Source organism: Halichoerus grypus, chromosome X (genome assembly GCF_964656455.1).
Source record: "Halichoerus grypus chromosome X, mHalGry1.hap1.1, whole genome shotgun sequence".
Lineage (NCBI taxonomy): Eukaryota > Metazoa > Chordata > Mammalia > Carnivora > Phocidae > Halichoerus > Halichoerus grypus.
The window spans coordinates 118,890,849-118,917,149 of NC_135727.1; the positions used below are offsets into that span (position 1 = coordinate 118,890,849).

Consider the following 26,301-nt stretch of genomic DNA (forward strand, 5'->3'; position numbering starts at 1 on the left):
GCTTACCTAAAGCCTCAAGCCTCATTAAAATCACTGTGAGCATTTTCTTTTCCTACTCTAGATTTCATCCCTCAGGCGTCTTACTTTTTGGTGTCCACCTTGTCATGATAGTAAATTTCAGTGTTACCTTTGAACCACATTTCCTTCTCTCCAAAACTACTGCCCTCTATTCCTTGTCATCTTGCAACAACTGGGCCATATCCACACAAACCACTTCTTGTCAGGCGACCTGCCAGAAGCAGCCACCGTCTTCCAGCGCTAATAAACACAGAAACTGAGAGTCTCCCAGCCGCACTGCATGCTCCAAGCAGGCCCTTCATGACAAGTGAATTCACCCCTATTCTAAGCTTCAAATCTGAAGGAAAAGGAAATTGTGGGTTGGGCTTCAGGTTGTGGGATTTTATTTCTAGTCAGGGACAGGATAGAAGGGGCATTAAAGCAGAAATTAAACAAACACTACCTGGATCTTGGTCTTGCTTTGAGACTGTTGGAATCCTTAGAAGTGGCTGAAACAAAGATTAGTTGTTGTTTACTCGGCTTTCATTTCTGCAGTTGAACAGGTTTATAAGCAATACCTGGGCTAGTACAGAACAAACATTATCAACAGGTAAATGTGAGGTACAGGTGTCCCTGTGGAGAACTTGACCGCCTCCACATTTTCATTATTTTGTAATTTTATTTCTAAAGCTAAAGACACAATTTAAAGGAAGGAGAAACCAATATTTTTTTCCTTTTGTTAGAGTACTAAGGAGCTATTCTCAAATCTACGTTGACGAATAAAGAAACTCCAGTCTAAAAAGACAACCCTCTCAAAGGGTTATCTACTTGTATAATAGTGGGTTCAGACCTGTGGTTTTCTTGGTCTATCATGATAGCCTAGTAATTGATTTTGAACCAGCTTCCCCGGAAAGCTAAGAAGAAATCTATCAGGTTACATATTTCAAGATTTTTTAAAAATACACTACCAGAGCAGCATGACCACAAGAAATCAAAGCTCCCACAAGTTGAAATAAGCTACACAGATTTTCCTGTAAGAAAATATTCTTGTGTCCTATGTCTCTGTGACCAAATCATACACAGGATATTACGGAGTGAAATCATTAAAATATTTTATCAACCATACGACTTTTCCTTATCAAATGTAAATCATGAACTAACTTGCTCAGTATCGACACCCATGAAGCCTACTTTCCCATCACAGTTGCTGGGAGTAATTAGAAACATTTACAAAAAGACTAATCCTTTTTTATGTTTTCAATACCCTACGAAAGACAACTTTAGAAACCATTAGTTATGCTAAGCTGCAAATTTTTCATCATAAAATGTCATAAAAATCCATAGAAAAAGTGCTACTCTAACTAGGAACAAGGAGAATATAGTTTGTATACTGTTTGCACAAATTCTTCCAAACATTTTCTTATGTCTCAGTGAATTATCCCACCCCTTTTTACATTGCTCCTAAAGATAAAAACCCTCCTTGGGATGAAGCAGCCTGGATTGACGATGGTCATTAAAATCCATGGGTTAGGGGCGCCTGGGTGGCTCAGTCGTTAAGCGTCTGCCTTCGGCTCAGGTCATGATCCCCGGGTCCTGGGATCAAGTCCCACATCGGGCTCCCTGCTCGGCAGGAAGCCTGCTTCTCGCTCTCCCACTCCCCCTGCTTGTGTTCCTGCTCTCGCTATCTCTCTGTCAAATAAATAAATAAAATCTTTAAAAAAAAAAAAAAATCCATGGGTTAGATAAGCAGGAGAGGAAAGGGGAGCTAAAAATGCTAACAAGGCACAAAGCAAACTAGCAATATATATTCCCTTAGATATGGTCAGCTGCCGAAAAGATGCATTTATCCAAAAATAAGCATTTTGGTTTGGTGTAGTGAGAACACAGGCATCTTTCAACTTCAATCCATCAAAATGCTGCCAGAGCCCTGAAAAGCATGGGAGGCCCAAGGAGTTTGAGCCCTGTCCTGCCCATTCTCATGCATCCACATCTGCAGGGATATGTGGCTCCCCCCGCCACCCCTGACCCCACAAACCCCAGGCAGCAAAGGAAAGGGGCCTAAGGGGAGCCCATCCTGCAGTCAAGCAGGTTGCCGTGGGGCTGAGTGAACAGTGTGACCAGACTCACCACAAAGCTGGGGGCCACCCTCTGGGCAGGCTGCCCACAACTGGCTCTGAACCCCTCTTCTCCCTCAGGCGACACTGCTTTCCAGAAATATGTGGGTTGGGAAAGTCTCGGCCACATTAAAATAAAAGTCTGGTTCCCCAAATCAGACCACGGGGGTGACCGTTAATTCCTTTGTCAACTGCCATTATCTCTGTCTTTTTGCTGGGGTGAGAATGGGTGTGGAAGGAGTGGTAAACCCTGGAGGTGAGAGATAGACATACAGATGGGGTGTGGGGGTATGGATTAGCAGTGGAGACCCAGACAGGAGTCCTGAGGCCTACATGTCCCTCCTGGCCACAACCGTAACTATTATGATTCTGAGCCTCAGTTTCCTCGTCTACAGAATGAAGATAATAAAAACGTGGCCCCTTTCTCACGGGGAGAGAGAAGGTGAAAGTACTCTGAAAACTAACTGTATTTTAGAATTGCAAAATATTACTGTTGGAGAGTGCTCCTAATTTTTCAAGCTTAGAAACCTGGATTCTAAATTTAGTTCCCATTAGGACAGCAAAGGAGGTACAGGTGGGAGCAGGTAATGGAAGGAGAAAACTGTTCTACCGTGTAAGACCATGGGGTGATAGCTGGCAACGGGGCAGCTGCTAGAATCACCAACGGTGTCTGAAGACTACAGCGTGAGGGTCAACAGGCCTAATCCCCTCAGCATGACTTAGAGACATCAAGAAAAAGATCACCATTGTACAGTGTGCCCTGTTGAATTAGGCTGGAATATGATGTTAGCTAAGGAATCTATTAGACTCCACTAATATGTACACTTTCAGCAATTAAAAGGGTAAGGGCATATTAAAAAATATGTGACAAGGAATTGCCCCCATTCCCTGACAACAGTCCCACCACGACATCATCTTCATCACCATTACTATTACCATTATTATCATCATTATTACCACCCACTGCGGAAGAGCAGGGCAGGGAGATATTTCTCCTGCCATCTGCAAAAATATATCCCAGGCAGATCTTGATAAGTCCCCACAGGTTTCGGATCACAAAAAGCTACAGAACACTATTCCAGTTAAGTCTTCCATCAGCCTCCAAGCCCCTGAAAGTCAGACTCAGCATTTGGGGCATGTGAGTATCTGCAAAAATGGCCAGGGCATGTTGTACTGGAATCCAGGCAGAAGCCAGTGGGGAGATCACAGCTTCTCATTTAGCTGGGAAGAGGGAAGAAGAATGACAACTTCCTAGAACACCCCGGGCATGTCATCTTTGCAGCAAACTGAAATAGGATAAAAAGGCAAGTCTGAAGTTTAAGTCTCTAAAAGGCAGCACTCAACTGAGGTGAAATGTCCGTGTGGCATGGACAGACATTCAGAGTTAGAAACCACCACGTTGAAACTCTAGTGTCTCAAACATGCCCCAGGAAAGGGGGTATTAAATAGGTTTTCAGATGAAGGATTCCCTCATATCCACTCCAGAAAGGGGCAGCAGTAGGAAAAATGAATCAGAAGCTACATAGCATGTTCCCACGCAGAATGAAACAAATGCAGATGCGCTTTGCACACTGTGGCGCACCCTCGTAGCATTTGTCTGGTGACCCCATTCCCCTGTCAGTGAAGGAATATTAAAAATGAAGCTCATGCTCCAGAGAACACACAATGCTCATGGAAAAAACAGCAAGTTATTAGCCTAAAAGGCTGTTGGAAAAGCACCAATTTAACTCTCCAAGTTCAACTAGCTTTTATTAACACCGTTAACATGAAGTTTACAAAAACAGAGGTGCATCCACTTTAGCTCCAGAAATTAGAGGTGGCAAGAACTTACCTCAGGCATTTGTCCTGACATGGGATAAGAGGGCAAGCCTAAAGTCTAATTCTCTAACAAGCCAGCAATCCATTTGTCTTTACATAAACTGAGCATTTCTCCCTATGATGAAGGAACCCAAACTAGGCTTGAGAATTCCGACCACTTTTGGAGGCATGGTTGATCTACAGTCTCAATTTTCCAATTCTTAACATCATCTCCTAAAGGCAGGGGTTCCCCAAATAGGCCACACATCAGAATCACCTGGGGTGCTGCCTAAACACACAGAATCTTCAACCTCATCACCGAAATCAATCATATATTCTCATTCATATTCATGTTCTCTCTCTCTCTCTCTCTCTCTCTCTCCTCTCCTCCTTCTATCTTCCCCCGCCCCTCTCTCTCTTTTAAACCTTGAATGAACTTAGTGTTTGGGAAATGCTGTACTATAGCATAAGACTCAATGTTATACTGATTCCTTTGTTCCAACTTTAAACAAATAAGCCTGGGATGATAGCTAGCTAACCAAAACAAACATGATTTACTTATTAAATATTATGAAAGATAACAATGAGAGAATGCAGCAACTTCTTTCATATCCTCACAACTGGAGCTCCAAGGAGTAATGCCCTCCCTAGCCAGTTTGTTTTCAACTAGGTTCAGCTTGGTTCACTGATGGCTCCCATCAAGAGAGCTGAGGACACAGGCCTGGCCCTCTCCACAGTTCACAGACACAGTTCCAACTCTTCAAGAACATGGGCAAACACAACTTTTCTTTTTCTCCTTGGAATCCACTCCCTGTATAAGCACATTTACTTGCCTTCTTGGTGGTGAAGTCTAATGAAAACATTTGAGATTTTTGCTCTGGAAATGGAAAAGTTCAACTGTGGGCCTCCAGTTGATCTACCGATCAGCTCCTTACTCTACACAGAAACCACAATGGCTTACTGAAATCTCAACTCCAAGCCTTCCCAATTTCACAGTAAAAGTAACAATGAGACTCTAACTTCAAACTGCGTGATCCTATCAGTGAAACCTGAATTCAGAACTTAAAAATAAAAAACACTCTCTTCTCATACCTGAAAAGAGGGAAGCGGTAAAAAGCAACCAAAAGACTTCCTTAGAATAAAACACAAGGCGCCCAGCGTGAGGCCCGGAAGAGACCCCAGTCCGTCGTGAGCTAGGGTTACCACGGAAAAGAAGCCACTGCACCCCACAGCCACGTGGGGTGGGTGTGGGGCGGGGTTCGTTGGTCCAGGAGAAGGACACTATGGACCCCCGAGGGCCAGCCCCCCCCCCAGCCTTTCCAGCGGCCTGAGGAACCTGGTCGTGTCCGCCGTCGGAAGACCAGGCGGGAGCGCAATGAGGCCCTGATGGGCAGCCGCCAGCCATTGACCCGTCAGGATCCTCCTGTGACCAGTCAGGATCCCTCTGTGGCCCCTACTGCTCCCAAGCTTGTGGTCATAACCCAGGGCCGGCTGAGCCGGGAGCACTGGGGTCTCTTCAACCATGAGGAGAAATCTCTTGATGTGGCACGGCTGCTTAGCTGTGAGTCCCTGGAGCCAGGCACCCCTTCACTCCCCACCAAACCATCCCCGAGCCCAAGGTGGGCCCAAGAACCGGCCGCACAGTCAAGGGGCAAGGAGAACCAGGTGCCTAGAGGCTCCGGCCCAGGCCCACCCAGTCCCCCAGAGCTCCCTGGCTGGGGGCAGCTGCTGGAGGAGCTGCAGTGCCAGCTGATTCTGCCACAGGCCTTCCCCAGGAGGAACCTAGAGCAAGAAGCCAGGGATGCCATTGTGGGCACCTTACAGACCTCACCGTGGTGCTCCGTGGCTGCCAGCCATCCTTACCAGGGACCAAGCCCGGGGGCCCTGAAAGCCGAAGGATGACACCCTCCTGCATCAACAGCCCTGAGCCGGCCCCAGGGGAGGGGAGGCAGAGGAGGCAACAGAGGACAAAGATGCTCACCTTCGCCATGCCTCACACCTGCAGCACTCCTGTGGTGCACAGGGTGAGCCTGGCAGCACCAAAAGGTCCCTGGCCACCCCCCTTGCCCTTGTTGCCTTCGCCATCCGGGGCAGCCTGGGGCCCCCCAACAGCCTTTGACCTGCTGAAAAGCATCTGGCTGGTAGCCACACTGCCCCCTCCGCAGCCCTGGGGGGTCAGGCCCCAACAGCCCATGCCTCAGCCACCATCACCCTTGTTGCCCGGAACCTCTACCCTGGACTGGAGCCCCAGCCCCCCTGCCCCACTGCCCAGCCTCTCCTGGGTGGTGGCCCAGAGCAGCCCAGAGGCCTGGTCCTTTCCACCCATGGGACTGTACTGAGGGGGCTGAGGCTGGGCTGGGGGCACTCCTAATCACCTTAATAAAGTACCTTCTACATGGTCAAAAAATAAATAAATAAAACACAAGGCAAATATTTAGAGAGAAACTTACACTACCACCTATTTTCTACTCACTGAAACTACTGGGTTTTTTAAATTAGAAATAATGACATAAAAATATATTAAAATGGTTTTCTCCTACCTGGATCCTCAGACATATCCTTTGGTAAGGCTTCATCCGCAGTACTTTTCAAAGCTAGACGTATTTTGTTTTGTTCTAGACGTGTTTTGTTTTGTTCTTAAACAGCAAGAGAAAGAAAGGAGAAAAAAAAATTGTAAAATTTTATGTCTGAGGCACATTACATTAAAACAAAGAATCCAGGGCGCCTGGGTGGCTCAGTCGTTAAGTGTCTGCCTTCGGCTCAGGTCATGATCCCAGGGTCCTGGGATCGAGCCCCACATCGGGCTCCCTGCTCAGCGGGAAGCCTGCTTCTCCCTCTCCCACTCCCCCTGCTTGTGTTCCCGCTCTCTCTCTGTGTCTCTGTCAAATAAATAAATAAAATCTTTAAAAAAAAAATAAAACAAAGAATCCCTAGTCGTCACTTATGAAAATGGTGTTATAAACCTCTATAGGTTGGTACAGCACTTAGTAAAACAATAAAGACCCCCTAATGTATGGAAATAGGTTCTCATCCCACAAGGAACAAAGCAGTATTTCCAACTTTCAACAGAGAGCACCTCTAGTGGCTATGAGGAATATTACCAGAAAGTATGAGAAATTTCCCCCTTTCATTCCTGACAGCCAGACCAATGACATCAGAATCTCTCTGGGAGTGAGATGCAGCCTTCAGTATTTTTAGACCTCACCTGGTTATTCCAATGTGCAATCAAGGCTTAGACCCACTAGTAAAGACAGTGATCAGAGTACACACTGCTGCAAAAAATGTCTAGTTCTGCCTGCCTCTCCTGAGCAAATATTTAAATAGAGAGCAAGCAATTATTGTTTCCTAATGGAAAACTTATTTTTCATGTTTAATTCCTGTACAAAGCAGCAACAATGGCAGGTCTCGACAATAAACCTGAAATAGCTTCCCTGATTTTTAGTCCCTTCAGATAAGCCTCTCATTCATGGGTAGTAAATCAGGATCAAATAATAAAAAGAATACTGGCTTGAGACTTAGAAAATCTTTGTTCTTATCTCCATTCTTTTTATTATTAAACAAATGATTCACACTGCCTGCACTTCGGTTTACTCATCTCTGCGTTTTAGGTGATAAAACATACTAGCCTCCATTCAGTTTTGTGAGAACCGAGTAAGACAATGAATGAGGAAGGACCTGGTAGATTATAAAGAATTATATGGAGTGGTGTCGGCGGGGGGAGGGGGGTCAGGGGGGTAGACATCCAACTGTTCTTCTAAATATTCCTAGGCCAACTCATCTCTGTGCTTCATGGTAGCTCTAACATGGAAAACTGTGCTGTACTGCTTCTCACTTGCCCAGTAAGATAGACAAATGGTTGCTGGCTCCACGACACAGCCTCGCATCCACGAAGTCACAAGATAAATCCCAGGGACAGAAACTCTCTCCAGAAGATAACTTCCTCAAGGATTAGACCTGTGCACAAATATGCATTTATACTGATGTTCTGGAATCACATCTGCCAACCCAAGATGTTAAGCTCTCAATTCTTCCAGCTTCCAGTCATTTCCTAATTAGTGCAACCAAATCCCAAAGTAAAGTGTCAGAGTAGTCTGAGGGTCAGCAGTGAGTAAGGGGCCAATGAGTTAGGGGGCTTTGGAAGCTCCTGTTACCACTTCAGAAATTACAGTTTTCTGACAACTATTTGAACTACTTAATCCATCCAAATGTGTTCATATACTCCATATACTGTCCTCATATGATCCAGAAGCCAGCCATTCCAAGAGAAGTAGATGAAGAAACACAGGTAGAATGTCCCTAAAGGAAGAAAACTCATTCTTTTCATACCTTGTTTGTCATCACTAGTCACATCTTGGGCTGGGACAGGAAAGTCAGCCATGTCTTTAATAGATAGCTTCTTGGAAAAGAAAAGTAAATAAATTATACAGGTTGAAGTGTAAATTAAGTTACATGTACATATGATGAAAATGCTTTAAAAACAACACATTTTGCCAATATTCCTGTCTTCAGTAAACTCTGACATTTAATACTACTTTATTTTTTTAGATTCCTAGTGAGGTATGAGTTAACTTGTGTTGAAAATTTACATATGGGGCACCTGGCTGGCTCAGTCAGTAGAGTGCGTGACTCTTGATCTCAGGGTCCTGAGTTCGAGTCCCACACTGGGTGTAGAGATTACTTTAAAAATGTTTTAAATTTTTTTAAAAAAAGAAAATTTACACGTGCAGAGAAAAAAAATGACGATTCAGATTTAGGCATATGTATAAGACTGCACAATAAATCTGAATCTGGTGTGGGATTCAGCCAGAGAATTGTGTAACATTTGCCCATTCTGCCAAAAACAAACCTGCACTTTATGTACTTTTTCACAAGCAGAGAGAGGTTCTGACAAGTGGCCCCATAATGTAGATATTTGCCAAAATCTGTTATGCAGAGAGTGTTCAACCCTGATTCAAACAGCCCCTTGTCAAGGAATAAGAAAAATGAGAACAAAATTTTCTCCTAACTCAATTAGGGGAAGTCTTCACTAATACTAATAAGAAAGAATACCCAAATTGATCACATATTGGTCAGTTAAAATTCTATTTAAGGGGCGCCTGGGTGGCTCAGTCGTTAAGCGTCTGCTTTCAGCTCAGGTCATGATCCCAGGGTCCTGGGATCGAGTCCCACATCGGGCTCCGTGCTCGGCGGGAAGCCTGCTTCTCCCTCTCCCACTCTCCCTGTTTGTGTTCCCTCTCTCGCTGTCTCTCTCTCTGTTAACAAATAAATAAAATCTTAAAATAATAATAATAATAATAAAATCCTATTTAAAATCTACTTACTATAAATTTATTTCTTATAAAGTCTCAATTAATATGCATTCTAAGACCTCTGATAGAAGAATATATATTAATATTTACTATATATATATAAATTCTGGAAAGATACATAAAAATTGAAGGGTGACTAGGTAGATGGGGAAAGGATGGGAGGAGGACTTTTGATATTCTTTTAATTTTAAACATATTCAGAAAATCAAATAAACCTTAAAGGAAATAAGGTAAATCCTGGAGCCATCTAGTGCTCCAGAAGGTTAACTGGTTTGCCTCTCAGAATCTGAACAACCCCAGTGAGATAAGCAATACTTCTGTTTTTCAACTGTTTCAAAGAACGGAATTCAGTACTGCTTGGTGGTAACCTGATCTAGGATTTAACAATCCTCAGGCAAGTGATTCTTGGCATTACCATGAAGCCTCCAGATATAATTTCCTATTCAAAGTCTACTATCTCCAATAGAACAGAGAATGTATCTTAACAGTGCCTTTCTTTCATTTGCTTCTCCCACCTGGACTATAACTAGATCCCTAGTAAAAGAAAATGATTTAGGAGTAGAAAATATAAATAAAAAGTCATCCCCAAAAAAGCACCTTTGAAAGAAATTTTTAAAACCTAAATAAATAGAAAGGCATCCCATGCTCATGGGTCAGTAGACTCAATATTGTTAAGGTGGCAATACTCCCCCAAATTCATCTACAGATTCAGTGCAATCCTTCTTCACTTTTTTGCAGAATTTGAACAGCTTGTCCTAAATCTCATAAAGAAATGCAAAGGACCCAGAATAGTGAAAGTATTCTTAAAAAAGAACAACAAAAAAAACAAAGTTGAAGGATTCAGACTTTCCAATTTCAAACCTCACCACAAAGTTATAGTCATCAAGACAGGGTGGTACTAGCATTATGAGAGACATCCAGATCAATGGAATAGAATTGAGAATCCATAAATAAGCCCTTACATTTACAGTCAACTGATTTTCAACAAAGGTGCAAGACAATTCAATGGGGGAAAATTGTCTTTTAATAAATGATTCTGAAATAACTGGATATCCATATACAGAGGAATGAAGGTGGGGGCACCTGGGTGGCACAATCTGTTAAGCATCCAACTCTTGGTTTTGGCTCATATCATGATCTCAGGGTTGTTGAGATCAAGCCCTCCATCAGGCTCCACACTCAGCACAAGAGTCTGCTTAAGACACTCTCTCTCCCTCTTCCTCCCTGCCCCTCCCCCCCCCGCTCTCTTTCTCTCTCTCTAAAATAAATAAATATATCTTTGACATAAAAAAAAAAGGATGGGGGCGCCTGGGTGGCTCAGTTGTTAAGCGTCTGCCTTCGGCTCAGGTCATGATCCCAGGGTCCTGGGATCGAGCCCCGCATTGGGCTCCCTGCTCCGCAGGAAGCCTGCTTCTCCCTCTCCCACTCCCCCTGCTTGTGTTCCCTCTCTCACTGTCTCTCCCTCTGTCAAAAAATTAAAAAAAAAAAAAAGGATGAAGGTGGACCGCTTCCTCGTGGCATACACAATAATTTACTCAAACTAGATCACAGACCTAAATATAAGATCTAAAACTATACAACTCTTAGAAGACCACAGAGGAGTAAATATTCATGATCTTCTGTTAGGCAATGGTTTCTTAGATATGACACCAAAAGCACAAGCAACAGAAGAAGAAGAGAGACAAACTGGACCTTGTTAAAATAAAAGACATTTGTGTTACAGAGGTCACGATCAAGAAAGGAAAAAGAGGGGACACCTGTGTGGCTCAGTCAGTTGGGTGTCTGCCTTCAGCTTGGTCATGGTCCCAGGGTCCTGGGATCAAGTCCCACATCGGGCTCCTTGCTCAGCGGGGAGCCTACTTCTCCCTCTGCCTGCCACTCCCCCTGCTTGTGCTCTCTCTCTCTGATAAATAAATAAATAAAATCTTTAAAAAAACAAAATAAAGCATTGAATTAAAAAAGAAGAAGAAAGGAAAAAGAGGGGTGCCTGAGTGGCTCAGTCGGTTGGGCACCTGCCTTCAGCTTGGGTCATGATCCCGGGGTCCTGGGATCGAGCCCCACATCGGCCTCCCTGCTCAGCAGGGAGTCTGCTTCTCCCTCTCCCTCTGCTGCTCCCCTGCTCGTGCTCTCTCTCTCTCTCTCTCTGTGTCAAATAAATAAATAAAATCTTTAAAAAAAAAAAAAAAGAAAGGAAAAAGAAAAACCAAAGAAAGAAAATACTTGCAAATTATATATTGAATAAGGGACTTATATTCAGAATATATAAAGAATATTTACAACTCAATAATAACCCAATTTATAAAATGACAAAAGATTTGAATAGACATCTCACCAAAGAAGATATACAAATAGCAAATAAGCACAAGAAAAGATGCTCAACATCAGTAGTCATTAGGAAACTTAAATCAAAACCACAATGGGATACCAACCACTTCACTCCCACTAGAATGGCTAAAATAAAAACCACAAACAATAACAAGTATTTTTTAAAGGATTTTATTTATTTATTTTAGAGAGAAAGAGAGAGAGGGGAGAGAGACAAGCAGACTTGCGCTAAGCATGGAGCCCCACGCAGGGCTCAATCCCAGGACCCTGAGATCATGACCTGAGCCAAAACCAGGAGTCGGCTGCTTAACTGACTGAGCCACCTGGGCGCCCCAAAAACAAGTGTTAACAAGGATGTGGAACAATTGGACCCCTCATACATTACTGGTAGAGGAATGTAAAATGCTGCAGGTGCTTAGGAAAGCAGTTTGGTAGTACCTCAAAAAGTTAAGCACAAGTTACAATATGACACACAGCTCCACTCCAGGTAAACACCCAAGAGAATTGAAAACATTGTGCTCACAAAAAAATTGCTACATGAATGTTCACAACAGCATTTTTTCTCTCACAACTCCAAAGTGGGAACAAGCCAAATGTCCATCAACTGAAGAACAGACAAACAAAATGTGGCAGATCCACACAATGGAATACTACTCAGCAATAAAAAGGAATGAGCACTGATACATGCTAGAACATGAATGAACTTTGAAACATTATACTAGGGGCACCCGGCTGGCTCAGTCCCTTAAGCATCTGCCTTCAGCTCAGGTCATGATCCTGGAGTTCCAGGATCGAGGCCCACATCAGGCTCCCTGTTCAGCAGGGAGTCTGCTTCTCCCTCTGCCCTTTACCCTGCTTATGCTCACTCACTCTCTCTAATAAATAAATTTTTTAAAAAATGAAACATTATATTAAATGAAAGAAAGCGTCACCAAAAAAAACCCCATAATATTCTATGATTCTATACGAAATATCCACAATAGGCAAATTTGGAGACAGAAAATAGATTACTGATCACCAGAGGCTGGGGGGAAGGGAGGACAGTCAATGAGTGCTAATGAGTACAGGCTTTCTTTTCTGGAGTGATGAAAAATGTTCTAAAATAAGACTATACTGATGGTTGCACAACTCTGTTAATACACTAAAAACCATTGGATTGTATACTTCAGTTTAGTATCTGAATTATATTTTAGTAAAGCTGTTTACAAAAGAAAGAAATCTAGTAATCTAAGAAGCACTGCTAAAGAGGACTTTACCTGAAATTATAATCTTTAATTCTTGAAGGAAACAAGTACATGGTTACAGCTTTGCTGTCTAGAGATCAGATCTGTACTGCTGAGCAAAGTTCTCATGACCTGAATCAGCTACAGCTTCATTCACAGCACAAACACCTATATGGAGTCATCCCTCACAGGACTAGTACCAAGATCTACTTAAATCCCATGTATGCATTCATGAGAGATTAAAAGATTGGTAGAAAGAACAATGAATAAAATAGAAGAAAATGAAATATTTAATCATTAGCTACTAAAATTTGACCTACACTTCTTGAATGGCCAAAGCCTCAATTAACCTCATTACTTCGTCCTTGAATTCTGTATATTATTACATGATTATGTAAAAGCACCCCACCCGAGAATATAACAATTTTGTGCAGAAAGAGCTGTTGTTGTGGTTGTTATTGTTGTTGTTGTTGTTTTGCTTTCTTGTTTGGACAGGGCAAAGCAAAGACTTTTAACTACCACCAACCTCCATCAAAAGAGCCAGTTTAAAGTATACAAAAGTATCTAACATAAAACTAGCTGCACATCACATCCATAAAGGTGAATATCCATAATGTCATCAAGGACATCAGAGTGTGCGTGTGTTTAAAAGTATCTCCATTTACAGACTTCACAGCCAACTGTATATTGGCTCCTTTCCTTTTAGACAGATGATAAATGACTACATGGGAGAAAGCAACACAAGCCAGTAATTAATTTCTCTAAAACACAGCATTATTTGTTTCTGTTGGAAGGGCAAAGGCCACCTGATACCATGGCAAGTTGAAACATAACATTTATTGAGAAAGAATAAGAATGTATGACATTTTTCAATAAATCAACCTCATAATTTTACACAAGCAAGGGGACCCACAGCAAACAAACAAACAAAAACAGGGCAACTGCATAAGTCTCCAGACATTGCCAGCAGCCCCAGAGTATACAGAGGGTCGGGAAAAGTGGCTAATTATTGTTATCTGTTTCTCAGTCATACACATTCTTAAAAAAAAGAAATTTAAAAACCTAAAACTCTTCAAATGCACATCTATCACTCTTCCTGATGTCACTTTATACCTATTTCCCATGAGTAGAAATCTGTTAAGGAAAGTAACAGAGGCTCTGACTCAAAGAAAGAGTAGGAGAGAGGCCAAGAGATGTGTTATCAGAGGGAACACTGCAGAATCAGGCTGATTCCATCACAGAGGAACAGAGGACGTCATTGCAACACAGACTATATGCGTGAGAGCCCCGTGGAAAAAAATAAATAATCACACACAGTGGCAAGAAATGAAAGAAATGGCCCTGTATCCTGCGTCTGACTTCCATCATCTTGCAACAGTTTTAACCAGGGTCAGGGGACTATAATAGCAGCCTATGAATAAAACGCCATTTATTACACATTTCCAGACTTTTTTTTAGGATGGGAACAGCAGATATCATAAGGTGTCATCACAGCAATCATAACAGTGATAATGATGATGAAGAGTGTGCTGACATTAACAATAACCATAATGACTCCTATTTATTGATGCATACCTAAGGACCACTAAGCATGTGGCTAGGACCTTACATCAGTAGCCCAACACTGTAGGAATTCTACAGATATCTCTTGGGGATAATCCAAATCAGTCTTCATTTGGTCCCAACACTAAAAAACCCTGAGGGAGAAGGCAGCTTTGATTGTATTTTGAGATCCTCTTACACAGTTCTCAAACTTCCTCTTACAACTATTCTGGGTCCATTAGACCTTGTTCATACTCAGCTACTAAAAATACTTTCCTACATTTACTTCAAAATTAAAGCTTGGTTAAAATAAACAACTTGCCTAGCATTTTTCTGGCTTACTTTGTCTACACCTACATTTCACCCCTAGAAGGTCAAGAGACTACTTTGCTTATTTCACTAAATCTAGTTCTAGGAAGAAAAGGAAAAAAGTAATTATAGATATATCTGGTGTCTAGATTTGAAAGGCTGAGCCTCAACATAAGGACTCGGCATGAAGAGAAAATGTTATGAAAGTGGATTTTCTAGAGTTCGTAAAGAACACAGGCTAATGGATTTTAATTCCACACACATCCTTATTTATTAACATATGAAGACCTTTTACCTCCATCCGATTCAAGTCACGGGGTTGTTGGTTCGCAGGCATTGACTCAGAATAAGAATCAAATAGCGTGCACTCCCGCTTGGGCTTAGGAAAGGCTAAGAAGAAACAAAAATACATAAGAATATATACTATATTCACAGCAGGCATTGTTTCCTATCAGCTCTTCTGTGCTTAGGAAATATAACAACAAAATCTGCTAGCACCAATACACTACTTATGGCAGTAATCACACCGAGGTATTATTTTAAGTTCTTCACATACACAACCTACTATTTCTATCATCCCCATTTTACATGTGATGAAACTAAGGAGCAGGGAAGTTAAGCAACTTACTCAAGGTCATATAGCTGGTAAATGCAAGACCAGGGACTTGAACTGTCAGCATTTACATTGTAACATAGTAGTAACCTTCACTATCACAATACTTTACATTTTAACTATGCTACTAGCATTAATTTTTAAATGGCAGTAACTGGTGATAGTTTTAATGCTATAAACATTAACTAAGGAAATACTTCATTTTAGCTATTATTGTTTGAAATAGACATGATCTTTTAATGATAGGGGACCAAGAAAACTTTATAAAATACTCTTTTCTTTTGGTTAGCAGAAATAACAAAAATAAGAGCACAAGTTCTTGCTGATTTACAACAAGGAAAGAAGAATCACATTTTGGGTTTCTTCTAACAGAACAGTGACAGAAGCTGCTATGTTAGCTGGGTAGCCGAGTGGATTATGCTACTTGGTAAACTAATACTCAACACACCATTTCTGAGAAGCAGATTCTGTTTCACCACTTCGTCTCAAAGTAATTAAGAAAGAAATGTCTCAACAACCAGGAAATTGGTCAATATCTCAAGGAGGAAAAAGCAGATCATGGTAGACAATAACCAGAAGCTACAAATTTGTCAAGACCAGATATTAAGAAATCAAAATTTTAATGCCACATTTAAACAATTTTTTGAATCAAATGTTAAAAATGGACTGGCATTATTTTTAATCCTTTCTCACCCTCCCACCCCCACCAGAGTTTGAAATGCCACCTTCCCTCTGCAGTAAAGTACTGGCCACTAACAGCTACCACATGCAGTTCAGTATAAGCACCTTAAATTGTTCGTTTGCTTACTCTGGTCTGAATTTCACTGATATTGAGTAAGGACAGGATTAAGGTATAGGCAGGGAGAGATAGGGGGCCCTTGACTAGGCTCTGAAAGAGTGAACAAGAGATAAGGGAGTAGACCAGACCATCTGGCCCCTAATGTGAGGGAGTATTTTTCTTTGATGGCTACAGTGTAATCACAGAAATTGACCAAACCTCAAAGAAGTCAGTCATTAAGGGTGTTATCAATAGTCCCTGCTCAGACCGAGATGGCCCAAGAATCTCAAGGCCACAAGCTCCTCGGGTCAAGTTTTCAATAAAAGATCGGCCCAAAACCCCTCAGTGGCAACCCATTCAGGACCCCTCTCATTATAGAGAGCTTTTTCTTTCCTTTCTGCTCTCACCTTACTTAATAAACTTTCACGTCACTCCTTTGTGTCTGAGAGGTCATTCTTCGACTCTGTGAGACAAGAACCCTGCGATCCTGCAACAATATCAAGTAGGGCAAATCTCGGGCCCTGGCGATTTTTCTGACTATACCACGTAGTCTCATTCCCTTGGTAAAAACTCCGCAAAACACCTTTCCAAGTACCATTCCACAATCCGGCCACACGAGCAGGTTTAAGATTTCTGCTTCTAGTTTACCAATCAGTGATTTGACTAGAATTATTCCATGACTTAAGCTTTATCGTGAGAGGGTCTTGCTACAGAGAAACCTAACACTTTCCAAACCTACAAATGCCATTGTTAACTGCTAAATTTCTCTCTAGCCTGTCCCCATCTCTCCAACTCCACTGTCACCTCCCTAGTGCCAGCCCGCTATGGATCTAACTGGACTGCTGCCATAACCTGGTCTTTCAGTTTGCACCCTTGCTCCTCAAAACCTGCTCTCCAATCAGCAACCAGCACAATCCTTTCCGACAGCAACTCTGTGGCACTTCCCTGCTTAAAACCCATCAACGTCATTGCCCATGGTTTGTTCCGTACCTTCCTCTTCAGCCTCATCCCCAGCCCCTCCAGCTCTAGCTCCTAGCACTCCAGGTGCTGTGGCCTGAACTTTCCATGCCTCCCGTGCTCCAAGTCCCCTCTGAGGGCCTCTGCAGCATACCCGCTGCCCCCTCTGCCCAGAGCCTACTCTTGCCCCCTTCTTCACCTACATAGCCCTTAGCTCATCCTTCACATCTTAGCTCAAATATTTAAGGAAGTCTTCCCCAAGGTCATACACCCTCTTGCTGCAGCTGTGGTTCTCCACAGCACCTATCACTGCCTCCAATTACAAGTACACGACTTTATTGAACATCGATCCTCTAACTGCCAGCAAGTTCCATGACGGTAAGAATGCTGTTCTATACAGCATTCTGACCAGTGAGAGTAACACAGTGCTCACACAATTATTTTTAACAAACTCTACAGTAAAAATCTATACCACAATCCACCCAGTCACCTAGACAGGAAAATATCAAAGACCCATGGGTAAGCTACCAAGTAATCCAACTTTTCCTTCCAACTGTGTCCTTTAATTTCCACTATTAGGGAAAAAATCAGATACAACAATTTGTTTCATTAGTTTATTGAAAACAAGCTTGTATAATTGTAAATGCAAGATGGTATCAACCAAATTTATACTCTTCACCAATCTTATTGAAAACTGGATTAGATTTTTTTTAAGACTGAATGTAGATCAGAAAAAAAAATGCAACAAAAGGTAAGCTTTTAAAAAAGCCAAGTGGGATACCATAAAAATGAACCCCCAAAATGAACAGAATCACTCATATATGCAGTCTAAAAGTGCAGAGAAAACCTAGACAGTTCTGGCCATTTTCTTGAGCTATATACAAAAATAAACATGAGTGATAAACATTAAAAAGTTAACTGTTAAACCCTCAGGGTTTGCCTAAAATATACCATCACTGAGTTTGATGGAGTTTTATGAGGTCTCTCATGGTTTTTGTTAGAACTGTATAATTATTATTTAAGATGAATCCCACAAGCTCTGGAAACGATGTGCAATTTTGTTTAATTGAAGGGTATGTGATGAATTCTTCAGTTGTTTCTGTCTAAATGCATGCTGACAGCCTCCACAAAAGATCAGGAACAAACAAGGGGCTTCATTCCAAATGAAAGGAAGATGCCTCTTGACTGGCACTCTGTTTTACAGACTCCCCGCTACTGCATAAGCAAGGCAAAAGCAGCCACTTGCAGCAGTGAAGGAATCAAAGGAGGCTACTTGTCTTCTGTTAACACACTTTTTGCACAGGGCTTTCAGATTTTTTTAAAATTTTATCAGTAGCTTTTGAAACAATCCACGAAATACTTGGATACCTACAAAGTGACTCCTCAAACAAGGAGTCATGACACCTGGCAGAGGTTCCATGGCCACAGGACATCAGAACAGTACAACAGCATTCATCAAAACCCAAAAACAGAAAGCTAAGTGTGGGTTGGGGAAATAAGGTTACCCAAGACTCTGCCCAGGCCTCGCAATAGGAAACAGTGACAGTATTAAATATAACTAAATAGTCCTGGAGCAGACCTTTGCCCTCTGGTCAGCTGTTCATCGCCATGAAAGAGACAAAGCTCCATGTGGCCCTGCTCCCAGGAGAAGGGGCTCCTGGATGACCTGATACTGACTTGGTTATGAAAGCTACACCCTTGCCAAGATAGCCCCAAGAATGTTAGCTCTTCTTTGCCTCAATCCAGGAGGAACAGAGAGAAAAAGATGGTGAGATAGACACCAAAGTAGAAACAGAGCTGTATGCCACGCTGCCCAATTGCAAACTTGTTCCTGGGGACCCATGAGGGTCGCCCCCAGCCTAGAAGGAAGGGTAGCAGGCTGGAGTTACATCCTGTTGCAGTCAGAAAGCAGCTGCTATTTGCAAAGTCTAAGCTCTGAAATTAGTAGTAGCGTCTACTGCCTGAACTCTCCCCTTCATACATTTTATGGAGGCATTTAGGGAAGATCCCAGAACGGGTCACTCTTCCCCCAACATGTTTGCCTGCCACTGGCACTGGCCACACACTTGGTCTCTTCCCTTTGGTTGAGCTTTGGCCCACTCACTACCAAATACAGAAAATGACAGACTTTTTATTTAAGAGTCAGAGACCCCAAGACTGACTTAGATAAGTCACAGGCCACTTTAAATCTAGTGTTGTTATGAGGGGACAAGACATGAGAAACTAGGGCCTTTTTCAAATCTAAACACGAAATGTGTACTCTGTTAAAGACTATTCACGGTTTCTTTAGACATTGCTCCTTCTTGCCAACAATCATCCATAACTAGAGTTCTCATGTTTTTAAGAGGCCTTCCCTAAAAACTGAGAAAGCTTATTGACAGCACCAACTGTTTCTGGACCCTTTCAATGGAAGCTATACTTCTCTGAGTAACAGAAATCGTTATCAGTGCCCACTGCCTTTGAAAAGGGCAAGAGACACTTAATCTTCCAAAAGAATTGATACAAAAGTTAGACTCACCATGACTCTTTCTTATTGAAAGGGTATGGGGGTAATAGCTTTATTAAGGAGAAAGACAAAGAGTTGTAGTCCAACCTTGTGGTGTGCCAAATGTTCTGTATCTCTATCTGATTGCAGTTACATAGATGTATACAGATGTAAAAATTTTTCAAGGGAACATTAAGATCACAGCGCTTTGTACATTTCCTGGCATGTAATTTTTTAACTTCATCAGGTATAAGAGTTCCATTCCATTCCATTGCCCCAGGCCACTTGGGGACACTAGGATGTACCTAAAGATGCGAAGTCAGCACTTGGCTCTACAGGAAGATCTTTCTCTTCATTTTATATCAACTAGGAGGTTCAGTACTTGCCTACTCCACAATTTTCATGAAAGGGTAAGTGACTGGTTCAAATCCATCCAGAGAACAATAGAATGGGAATAACAGATGACTCACACTTACCCACATCATCCCTATTACTTATATCATAAGATATGAGAGTCTAATATCGGTTAAAGGACTTTAGACACAAAAGACTCCGCGAAGTGCCTGGATACCACCTGAAGGCACAAAAAGTGCTTATAATAAGGCCTGGATGAAAAATGTCAAAGGTTTAGGACTTTGATGAGGCCTTACCTGCTTGCAGGTACTCTGGCTGCAGAGTCGGAGGCAGGCCCTCGGGTAGTGGGTAACCGTTTTTCCGAGCCACAATGAGATGAAACGCAGCACAGAACTCAGGCAGGGTCAGGGCTCCATCGCAGTCAGCATCACTAAGTTCCCTAAATATAACATGTCACAAGCACCTAACATGGGGCTTAGAGGAAAAGATACTCAGCCTCAAATATGCAAACATGAGGCACCTGGGTGGCGCAGTCCGTTAAGCATCCGACTCTTGGTTTCAGCTCAGGTCATGATCTCAGGGTCCTGAGATAGAGACCCATGTCGGGCTCTGCGCTCAGCGCGGAGTCTGCTTAAGACTCTCTCTCCTTCTCCCTTTGCCCCTGCCCCTTCCCCACCCCACCTGCGTCTCTGCCCCTTCCCCACCCCACCTCAAATTAAATAAATAAATAAATCTTTTTAAAAAAATATGCAAACACAACTCCCAGGCTCTCTGGTGGTGGCCCTGCAAAGTCTCCAAACTCCTATGAAATCTCAGGGAGCACTTGGAGGACGATGGCTGATCAACAGTGCTGGTACCAGCACCACTTTCTAAACAAAACTTTACACTCTTCAGGTTCTCTGGCAGGTCTGTTTTACAACACTGAGTACACAAGACAAGAAACTATAGCTCAAAAAGGAAAATAAGGCTCAGGATTCATTAGTCGACAGTCATTCAGTAAATGGGTGGTGTGAAGAGCTCTAGACCTGGCACTCACAACAGTCAGAGGAAGGGTGGGCCTCAACCTTTTTACAGTTGTCCCAGCCATTATACAGTTACCCGAGCTCAGAAATGAGCACTTTATTTTTCAGCTTTAAGGAAGAACCCTGAACTTTTCAAGTCACATAAATGTTGTATCAAAAATTTGCTTGATAGGGTGCCTGGGTGGCTCAGTCGTTAAGCGGCTGCGTTCCGCTCAGGTCATGACCCTAGGGTCCTGGGATGGAGCCCCGCATCGGGCTCCCTGCTCCGCGGGGAGTCTGCTTCTCCCTCTCCCACTCCCCCTGCTTGTGTTCCCTGTCTCGCTCTCTCTCTCTCTGCGCCAAATAAATAAAATCTTTAAAAAAAATAATATTAGTAATAATAAATACTGGTTGAATTATGTTTTCAGATAAAACCAGCAACTTGGGAAGGCTGGAACCAGATAAGACAGAAAGGAAGAAAGTCTTGAAAAGGCTTATCTTTGCTTCAGTCAGTGTTTCCCACTGAAAGGCACAGACCTCTATTTACTCAGCACAAAAGAAACCTATTTGCCAAAGTAACTAAGATCAACCAGTCTCTTAGGTGTATAGAGACTATATACTTGTGCTGGGACAAGTAAAGAGAGAGGATATAAAACCGTGCTGGAAAGCTATCACTATTTCAAAGAAGAAATATAGAAGGTAAGCTCCCTAACTTTCCTCTGAACCAATCACATTCTCCTCCCCTCCAATATTTAGAATACACCAGCCCTGAAAGCAGCTCCCCAGGGTGAGAAGTCAGGGAACTGTTTCAAACACTGGGTGGAGAGAATACCATTCAGCTTTCATGGGTATGTCTCAACAAAAAGATAGGAAGCCTCATGCCAATAATGTTAAGACTGGGAATTCTGCCAAAACAGAGTGTCTTCTTTTCAAAATGATAATTCCTTTTTTTCCCCCTAGCTTTAAAATCTAATATAAGGCTTGTTGTAAAAAAAAAAAAAAAAAAAAAAAATTATGCCAGAATATATTGCTAAAGAACCTAAATCCAGCTCAGAATCCCAGATACACTGGCACGCACAAGTGTTACTGGAATAGTTTTCCAATAAAATGCACAAAACATGACAAGCAATTTTAAATCCTGCCACAATTTTTGTAAATCCTCGTGAAAAAAGTCTCATATAAATATTCCAATGTTTTAATTATATATTTATAGCAGCATGGTCTCCCCCCCTAGGCTTGAGGAAGAAGAGCCCACACACAGCCGGGAGTTTACAGAGGCACCGAGCGTTCTCATAAACGCAAATCAGCCATCTGGACTGTCCCAGTACAGCCCTTCGGGAGCATGGGCTGCAGCCGGCGCAGCAGCAAGATGCGGTGCGCACCACAGCTGCAAGTCTGAACTAGGGCCCAGCTGATAAACACCAGCCAAACTGATGAAGCTCAGAGGCAGCTAGAATAGTCAAATTTGACTTAATTCCAAAACATATGTGGACCTTCTGTTCACCTGGCCTCATAAAATATTTTAAAGAAGAGTTTTTCAAGATCCTCTGGTTACCTGCATCATATCGAGTAGAAATATCTGAAAATGAAATTCACAAGATGGGAATGCTCATATGCCCACACAATTGTTTAGACAGGAAAGAGATCTAGAGGAGGATAATAATTGCAAAATTAATTTTTAAATAACAGCTAACAGATACAGTGCGCCACACACTGAACATTGTGCTTTTCATATAGTAACTTATAATATATATAATAACTTTTTTCATATAACTTATAATATATATAATATATATAATATAGTTATAATAACCTCACAGCAACAAAAGTCTTAAGTTCTATTCACTCTCTTAGTCTGTTAAAAAAAACATTCAAGGGGCCCCCGGGTGGCACAGTCAGTTAAGTGTCTGACTCTTGATTTCAGCTCAGGTCATGATCTCAGGGTCGTGAAATTGAGCCCGTGTCAGGCTCCACGCTCAGTGGGGAGTCGCTTGAGATTCTTTCCCTCTCTTTTGCCCCTCCCCATCTGTGCTCTCTAAAATAAATAAATAAATCCTTTTTAAAAAAACATTCAAGGGGCGCCTGGGTGGCTCAGTTGGTTAAGCATCTGCTTTCGGCTCAGGTCATGATCCCAGGGTCCTGGGATCAGCCCCACATCAGGCTCTCTGCTCAGCGGGGAGCCTGCTTCTCCCTCTGTCTCTGCCTGCCACTGCCCCTGCTTGTGCTCTCTCTCTCTCTCTGTCAAATAAATAATAAAATCTTAAAAAAGAAAACATTCAAAAGATAAGACTTTCAAAATGCAAAAGTAGGAGCTAAGGAATGGGCATGTAATGACACTGTAATACTAATATGGCATTAAGTATACTTACCATATGTAGGAGAGTTCTGGAATGGAAAGCTTTGATTTGGTGAAGAAGTTCTTGGCCACAGAACCTGCCAAGAGAGCCATTGTTTAAATAAATCATTAATTACTTATCTAGAGCAGCTTTTATATTTATATATAAATGAATCGCCATTTTTTCATTCAGAATCCCTACCATATAACAACAAATGTAACATTTGTTCATCAAAGCAACTATAAATCCTATGGCTAAAAACAACATATGAACAGCTTTTAAAAGAATATATAAATTACAATAGGGCAAAAGAAGCAATATCATAATACTTATTATGATATGTGAATCACATAAATTCCCTCTTCATTTTTCCAAAAATCTGCAAAAGTTTATTCAAAATTCAAAAGACAAATTTCAAAATCATTAAAGTAAAAATCTGTCAAGCACTTTTAATGAAAGGATGAGAAAGTAATATACAATCATGGTAGAAAACAGCAAAAAGAAAATTAACACCATTGATCTTATCACACAAAGACATGGTAAAGAGTCTGGTGAAATTTAAGATCTCTTGGTGGCTCTTTAAGAAACTTATCCAGGAACCTCTTGCTACTTTCTTTATCTATCACAAATTTACCAGTATCAATTGAAATCAGGTAATCATTCCATTTTACACGTTATATAGCTCCAAGTCCCAACTGCACTTAAAATGTTAGACTGATCCTTACTGAGATTGAAATTTTTTATGGTTTCAGCTCTAAGACCAAATTCAAAATTCAAAGGCCTCAATTCTAACACAAAGTACAGTCAAATCCAAGCCTCAAGCTCTAAACTGATTAAGTCAAAAGTCTTTCCTTGGCAATCACAAGTCTTCTAACTGGCCTTAAAACAAGTGATTATAATGGACCCTAAAACAGATGTATTGTCCTTTGATTAAATTATTAAGGATCAAAGGCAAAATGCCCTATTAACCAATGAGCTTTCTCTCAAAAGCATCCTGGGAAATAATGCTGTCACAGGACTGTTGGCCATCAGTGAAGCTACCCTGTCAAACATTTATCAGAGATGTCCTAAGAACCTATTTATCAGCTATTTTGTAGATATAAAGACATTCTCCCCTCAACTCATTCTTCTTTTTCTCCCTTGATATCCTTTCTTCAAATTACACTAGGCCCAAACCCAAGCCAGAGACCCAGCCTGGCCTTCAGACAGTAGAGAGAGACTGTTCTGGCATGGTGTCCCAAAGAGATTAGGTAGGGCCCATCCGGAAGCCAACAGCTAACAAATTCAGTCGTGCCCTGGCTGTCGCCTGCCAGAGAAGGAAGCTGATGATAAAGCCCAAGTGCTCCCTCCTTTGGTGCTGACAGATGTTTAATTAGTGAGGGGGAACCCTCACCCCAGCCCTAATCCCAGCCAACCTAGAAACCCCAACCCAGCCTCCTTTCCTTGCTCTCTCCAGCCATTTTCAGACCTGCTCGGAAGCTTTATATGGGGCAAAAGAGGGAGAGGTGAGGCTTAAAAAAGTTGTCAGCAATCAAACATCAAAATGTGGATTCAAACTTTTTATTACAAGGAGTCTCTCAGCCCAGTAAAAAACAGCTATACATAGCATTGATATATCAGTGATAAATGTTAACACAATGAACAGATAAAATCTTTCAAAAATAAAGACCAATAACACAATATAAAAATGGGTAGAGCTATGACAGTTCACAGAAATAGATGCAACTGGCCCTTTTTTTTTATTTAAGTAAACTCCACCCCAACATGGGACTCGAACTCATGACCCCAAAATCAAGAGTCGCATGCTCTTACCAACTAAGCCATCCAGGTGCCCAACTGACTCTTAATCATTTACATATATAAAAAACCTCAACCTTCTTTGTAAGAGATCCATAAAATAGAGCCACACAAAGACATGATTTCTTGCCTATCAAATGGGGGAAAAATACAAAAGTCAGTGAACATGTAGTGATAGTAAGACTGTGGGAAAATGGGCATTTCCTACAATGCTGGTGAAATGACAGCACGGTACAACCCCACTAAAGGAGTGTTTTGCAACATCTAGCAAAATTGGATTATCCAAAGATACACTGACAAAGATATAAAAAGAAGTGCAGAGGGTTATTCACAACAAAAATATGTGTAATAGCAAAAGACTAGAAATAATCCCAAAAGGGGACTAGCTAAATAAATGACTGCATATCACACAATCTAGTAGTACACAACTTATAAAAGCGAATGGGAAATATGTCTACATGCAATATGGAGTAATCACCAGGGCATAATGTTAAGTGGAACAAGCAAGTTGGAGAGAAGTATAAATCATATGCTACCATTTATCTCACAAAAGATGGGAGATAAGAATATACACACACATATAGATCTATTCACACATACATGAATTTGCTTTTACTTTTAAAAACAGACAAACCATAAAAAAGGGGGCAAGGAAGGAAAGGGCAGAGGGGATAGGAATAGAAGCTAGACTTCTTTATAAATTGTTTTGTAGACTCAAATTCAGAATTGTGAAAATATTTTATATGTGTATAAAACTAAATTTCAAAAAAACCACAATCTCTAAAAATTGAAATCAAAACAATTAAAGGTGACAAGAACAAAGCTGGAGAACTCCCACTTCCTAATTTCAAAACCTACAATACTCAAGACAGTGTGGTACTGGCATTAGACTAAACAGTGAAAATCAGTGCGAAAAAATTAACATCCAGAAATAAACCCTCACATTCATCCTTTGACAAGGATGCTAAAACAATTAAATCATGGGAAGAATCATTTTTTCAAAAAAAATGTGCTGGGACAACTGGAGATCCACATGTGAAAGAAGCAATGTTTTTTTTAAAGATTTTATTTATTTATTTAACAGAGAGAGAGAGACAGTGAGAGAGGGAACACAAGCAAGGGGAGTGGGAGAGGGAGAAGCAGGCTTCCCGCCGAGCAGAGAGCCTGATGTGGGGCTCGATCCCAGGACCCTGGGATCATGACCTGAGCCGAAGGCAGACGCTTAACCGACTGAGCCACCCAGGCGCCCCTGAAAGAAGTAATTTGAACACCTACCTGATATCATACACAAAAATTAACTCAAAATGGATCAAAGACCTAAATATAAGAGATAAAACTGTAATATATATACCTGCTTAGAGGAA

General features: G+C 41.7%; 1 protein-coding gene and 1 pseudogene across 7 annotated transcripts in view; one reads left to right on the forward strand and one right to left on the reverse strand.

Moving 5' to 3' along the window:
* REPS2 (RALBP1 associated Eps domain containing 2) overlaps positions 1–26,301 on the reverse strand; it is a 219,156-nt gene that overhangs the window by 88,225 nt on the left and 104,630 nt on the right. For 4 of the 7 annotated variants that reach the window (XM_078064789.1, XM_078064784.1, XM_078064786.1 and 1 more), the window contains exons 7-12: positions 23,174–23,237; positions 20,100–20,242; positions 14,912–15,006; positions 8,235–8,304; positions 6,449–6,544; positions 461–506 (exon numbers count right to left, since the gene is read on the reverse strand). In XM_078064789.1, the coding sequence (XP_077920915.1) occupies positions 461–506; positions 6,449–6,544; positions 8,235–8,304; positions 14,912–15,006; positions 20,100–20,242; positions 23,174–23,237 (514 nt within the window). The remainder of the gene's footprint in view (positions 1–460; positions 507–6,448; positions 6,545–8,234; positions 8,305–14,911; positions 15,007–20,099; positions 20,243–23,173; positions 23,238–26,301) is intronic. The other 3 variants (XM_078064787.1, XM_078064788.1, XM_078064785.1) reach the window with 2 other exon arrangements.
* On the forward strand, positions 2,337–6,247 carry LOC144380523 (proline-rich protein 19 pseudogene; annotated as a pseudogene).